Genomic DNA, 5,370 nt, shown 5'->3' with positions numbered 1-5,370 from the left:
ACACCCCCATAGTTATTTTCTTGAAAATATTCTAGAACTTCAGTCATGCACTTTCCTAAAACTCTAAATTTAAAATTTTCTTTACTACCAGGAATCAAATATGCATAGTAATTGATGATTATTGCGCTGTACAATGTCAAGTTCCTCATCTCGCTTCTCATTTCCTAAAAAATCTAATGCCTTGAAAGCTGCCGCTTGAGCTGCATTATATATATAATGCATTATATATACTATGCCGCTTGAGCTGCATTATATATATATACGGTAAATTCTATGATGTGAAATGTAAAAAAAATTCAAAGTTCATATAAATCATCAGGCCATATTAAAAGTAACATTATTAAAAGTAGGAAATAATTTGTCATGAGAGTATTTGTCCAGCAATACAGCACTACGCTTGAAGATAAGACAACTAAAGTTCTTGAATAAGATAACCAAGATCTAGCTTGAAAGGGTCTTCTACTAAATACGCCTCTAGACGATGGATACTGTCAGCAACATTCATGCGATTATTTGAAAAATGGCTTTTTTTTTCACCACATAAATAAGGCTTTTTTCTTAAAACCAACAAAATAAATACCAAAAGCAAGTGGTTACATGATTATAATCAGTGTTCTGAAAGTCGACGATTAATTCCGATTAATCGTTGTTCAGACAGACTCATCTCAATTAAGCGTGGTTAAAAATCGTTTTCTGAAAAAAATGGTCAAAAATTGGCCAAAAGTCGGTCAATAATAAAAATTTAAAAAATAAATAAATTTTATTAGGAAAATTTAAAATTAATTTAATTAAAATAAAAAATAAAAGAGGATGTAGATTTTGTGTGAAAACTTAAAAAAAACATATATATATATATTGATGATATATAAATTTATTTTTTATTAAATTTGTTGATGACTTTTGTTATATATATGATAAAAAAAATTTGTGATATACAAATTTATCCTATTTTTAATTTATAAAATATATAATATAATAATTATATATAAATTTATAAATTATATTAATTAATTCCGGTTAATGATCCGATTAATCATTTCAATTAATCTTCGATTATCCAATTAATTCCTGGACGTTGCCTTCACCGACTAAATCCGATTTCTGTTTTTTATAACACTAATTATAAGAGTTATACAAGGCAATTCTTGAATGTGACAAGTGAAAGTATAAATGAACAACACGGTCAAATAATAAAAAGAAATATCTTGACTCCTTAAATAGGCATTTGTAAATATTTCCCCCTTTAATGATTGTGCATGAGCTAAAGGATTCACAAATACATGTGCTCTCTTCAAAGAGAGGATTAATTTAAAAATATATATTTAGTAGGAGAGAGGCACATGGGGAATGAGGAGGCTTCCACTGAGATGCCCAAAACATTGGATGAGAACATGAACGTTATTGATGAAGAAAGAGCATGGATTCCGGCTTGCTGTAACATACATACCTACCTGACTCTAGCAAAATGTCTTTTCCTGATCAACATCTAAAGCAAGTAACTAAGTGCCTAGGTATAAAATATGCAGAGTGTTCTGGACTTCAATGTGCATTGGATTGTGGATGTATTTTTCAAGGTAAACACCATCATTGCCAAATGCAGCTGAAGCCTCACTTTCGACTGCCTGTCAAAACAAGCGATTCAAATCAGATCGTCAGGAACATTCTGACTCAACCAAACATGGTTAAGGACATGACATCTGATCCTTATTAAAAGATATTATCAATGCAGAAGACACTGTAAGGCTGATTGGTGCAATCAAATATATATTTCCTCATTCCCATTCAGAACCAACTTAGATTCTGATAAAAGAAGAGTAGAAAAAGGGCTTCCTGACTAACTCCAACGTATCATATTTCTTTAAATTGCATGACAATACATCACTATGGCCTCTCCACATGCATTTCTTCATGCTAAGTGGGTAGCATAATCATATGTCGAAATGAAATAGAAGATGCCTATGACATAATAGATCCTGACAGACCATGTTGTCAGATCAAGAAATGACAAAGAATAATGGAGACGAAGTAGCGGCCAACCTGTAATAACTTCCTAAACTTGTCCCGCTCTTTGGCAAGACGCATTCCTCGGCCTCCACCACCTGCTGTTGCCTTCAAGCACAGAGAATCATAAATATATTTCTAGCCCATAATTAGGTAAAGTGCCTCCATCAGAACAATCATTGTCTCTCTTCACTCAGAAAACTTTATATAATTTACACTTTCTAGCGGGAATTTCAGTTCAATATTTTATTTAATTAGGATGTTTGATTGAAATAAATGGGGTTGTGAACGAGATCAGAGTTTGAAAGGGAATGATTATAGAGATAGGAAGAAATAAGTGGGAGGTGATGACAAGAAGTTATGGAACCATATGGTGTGAGAAAATTTAACTTATGTTGATGAATGGCATGAATCCTAGCATAATCTATGAGGGATAGAATATGGAAATATGAATATTGGGTCAATAAGATAGCCAGGAAAATCATTCATTCCAACCAAACAAACACACCACAAAATTTCATTTTTGTCTAAAGCCCATTATGGCGTCGCCCCATAGAACAAATCTAAATATACCTCCAAACAAAGACTGAACATGAAAACAGAATTTGACTGTAATATACTTCAAGCACTATATACTGCTTGATTAGTCAATTCGTCACAAACATTTGATGATCTAAAAAGACGTTCCACGCTTAACGAATTTATTCGTAGGTTGTATTATAGAGTATCTATTGCGTGCAACAAGGATCATTGGTCAAACAAGCAAAAGCAGCAATCACTCATGCATACTAAGCTTCTTGACAGAATTAACATAATAACATCCACCAAGGTCAAGCAATTGGTATCTTTTACCAGATTATTATCGTCTAAAACCTTGTGGGTTAAAATGCTACATATACTTTCACACTCTCATGCAGGATATTTTTTTAAGAATAATATAAAAAGATGCTACATTATATATCAAAACAAGCCAATATAGTATAGACATCGTAGATTTAGTATACAAATACAAGAATCTCTGCCTTAATCATCACAGGGTAGCCAATGTCCCTAGCAAGCCTGATTGCTTCTTTAGTGTTCTATTAAGACAAATTATTAACAGAATTAATGTTAGTCACCAAGAACTCTTCAAGGACACTATTTGTAATATATAGATCAGACTTCAGAGCATATACCTGTAGCAAACCATCGCTCCCTGGTACAATTGTAAAACCAGCATTCTTCATTGTGTCCCTGGCAGTTGATTTGTCACCATGACACACTATGCTGCCAGGCTGCAAAAACCAAGATTCATTTCCTCACGGCCGCCAGCATAAGCATCACCACCTCCACCAGCAGAACTGAAATCATTATTAGAATATTCAGAATACGTAGCATTAGCAGGGTTAGTGCCAGAATAATCAGAATATGTGTAATCCCCAGGACCCGTGCTTGCATTATAATCATTATAACTGCTGTACTTTGCATTATTACCATTATAGCTGCTGTTGCTTGCATAATAATCATTGATGCCGCTGCCACAACTATCATACCTGTTGCCTCCGCCATTATTTGATGAACTTCTGAAGTCATGAACACCAAACTTGCTACCTCAACGATGATATGAACGGCCATTACCATAAGATGACGATGTTGCTGCATAATGAGTAAGCCAGGAAGGTACCTGTTGATTGGATTCTTGCATTAACTGAGCGAATGCCTAAGCTAGAGGGAATCTTCTAGAACTCAAACTTATTCCAATCATGATCAGATTGAAAATTGTTTTATCATCATACTAAATAAAACATATATTTATATAAAATACCACCGACGGATACAAACAAGAGCGAATAGGACAATAAGACCATTTCAACACAAAAATGGACAATTTTATGAATTATCTATTACTAAAAATGGATGTGAAATCAATGCGAGGACGAGCAATGAGATTATTAATTCAAGTTTGGGTAAGAATTGATAGCTTATACGACTTTATGGAGCATTCAATCGGTTTCCGAGGAAATACTATGCAAATACAAACACAACATACATTAACAATGATAAAGTACTATACATAACACATGGCAAAGAGAAGATTAGAAAGCACAAAAGCTATTAATAAAATTGAAAAAACCCTAAGAAAAAGTAGCAACATACAATTAGCAGAATATGACCCAAAATTATTTTTAAACCACACAGGCAGATAATTCTACTTCTAGATGCATAATATACAACACAGTTGAAAATCACCAAGTAAAAAAAACATGTATACCTGACCGTAAATTGCGAAAGTTAGGTACTGATAAAATGAGACTGGGGTGAGGTAAAGACAAACACTTGCTTCAGCCAACAGAAAGAAGCTGACCACCCATCTTCCACCTTCCATTAAATTAACACAATTTCACAAATCTAACAATGATTTGAAGGTGTATGGCCAGCAAGCAGCTAGTGTTACAAGCAAACAGATACAGTACATGACAGTCGCCATCATATGTCATTAAATATTTCATGATAAACAATATTCTTTCTGAAGGATAAGGAAACTGCGTGGTTTGATAAGGAACCCTGAGAAAATGTCTGGAGGGGTTGATTGAAGGAGATTGATGGAGGAGAGGATGAGACCGTGGTGATAGATCGTAAAACAGAGAGTGCAGGACACGTGGGGAAAGTAGTGGAATGACAGGCTTCTTGACATGGGCATGGACTTCTGAGTTGCGGCTAAGGGGGGATCGGGGAGAAACTGTAAGTGTTTGCCTGTGAAGCTGAAGAGATATTTGGGTGTGTTGTACAATGATAATATAGTGTCGGGATTAATTAGGCTCGGGAAGTAGGTTTGGAATGACCGAGCCAAAGAATAAATTTGCTCAGGAGAACAACCTGTTCTCGTATAATAGATACTAGCCTTTAACCCGTGCGAAACACGGGCGACTTATAATTCGTAATTTATTATTTAAATTTTAATATCATTTTATCAATATTTTAGTATTAATGAGTCGAATTTTAATTAAATTATATTATCCAACAGATTGTACGTTCTCACGATAATTTAGCTTTTACAATTTATTATCTATTTATAATTTTTTTTGTTATTAATATGTGAGGATTATTATTCAATTGATTTTAAATCAGGTTGTTCATATTTCAATTATAAATTATATTTAAAAGGATAATGATAAAATTTTTGTCTTGTAATATAAGATGAGTGTTTTTATTATTTAAAACTGTTTAACAGTCTCCATATGTTGTAGACTTCTAGTTCTATAGAAAGAGTACTATACCAAACAAACATAACCAAACCAAAAATTTGTACGACTACAAATTATACCCATGTTGGCTTATTATAGTATAGTATAGATTCTACAAATACTAACTAGAATAAAAGCGCGTGCG

General features: G+C 33.5%; 1 protein-coding gene across 3 annotated transcripts; it reads right to left on the bottom strand.

Moving 5' to 3' along the window:
* Window positions 1-1,188: 1,188 nt before the first annotated feature.
* On the bottom strand, window positions 1,189-4,771 carry LOC108200749 (biotin carboxylase 1, chloroplastic-like). 3 transcript variants are annotated; one of them, XM_064084012.1, is made up of 5 exons: window positions 4,253-4,771; window positions 3,475-3,664; window positions 3,177-3,341; window positions 2,038-2,109; window positions 1,189-1,622 (listed from the first exon to the last, which is right to left on the bottom strand). In XM_064084012.1, the coding sequence occupies exons 3-5, from the start codon at window positions 3,225-3,227 to the stop codon at window positions 1,500-1,502; spliced, it is 246 nt and encodes an 81-aa protein (XP_063940082.1). In that variant the 5' UTR covers window positions 3,228-3,341; window positions 3,475-3,664; window positions 4,253-4,771; the 3' UTR covers window positions 1,189-1,499. The 3 variants fall into 3 exon arrangements, 1 of the variants encoding a protein (XP_063940082.1); XR_010287262.1 differs by lacking the exon at window positions 2,038-2,109 and having other exon boundaries at window positions 4,253-4,769; XR_010287261.1 differs by lacking the exons at window positions 1,189-1,622; window positions 2,038-2,109 and adding an exon at window positions 2,116-3,080 and having other exon boundaries at window positions 4,253-4,768.
* Between the last annotated feature and the right edge of the window lie 599 nt (window positions 4,772-5,370).

The sequence above is a fragment of the Daucus carota genome, chromosome 9 (assembly GCF_001625215.2).
Source record: "Daucus carota subsp. sativus chromosome 9, DH1 v3.0, whole genome shotgun sequence".
Classification (NCBI taxonomy): Eukaryota; Viridiplantae; Streptophyta; class Magnoliopsida; order Apiales; family Apiaceae; genus Daucus; species Daucus carota.
This window is presented reverse-complemented; position numbering and strand designations above follow the sequence as displayed.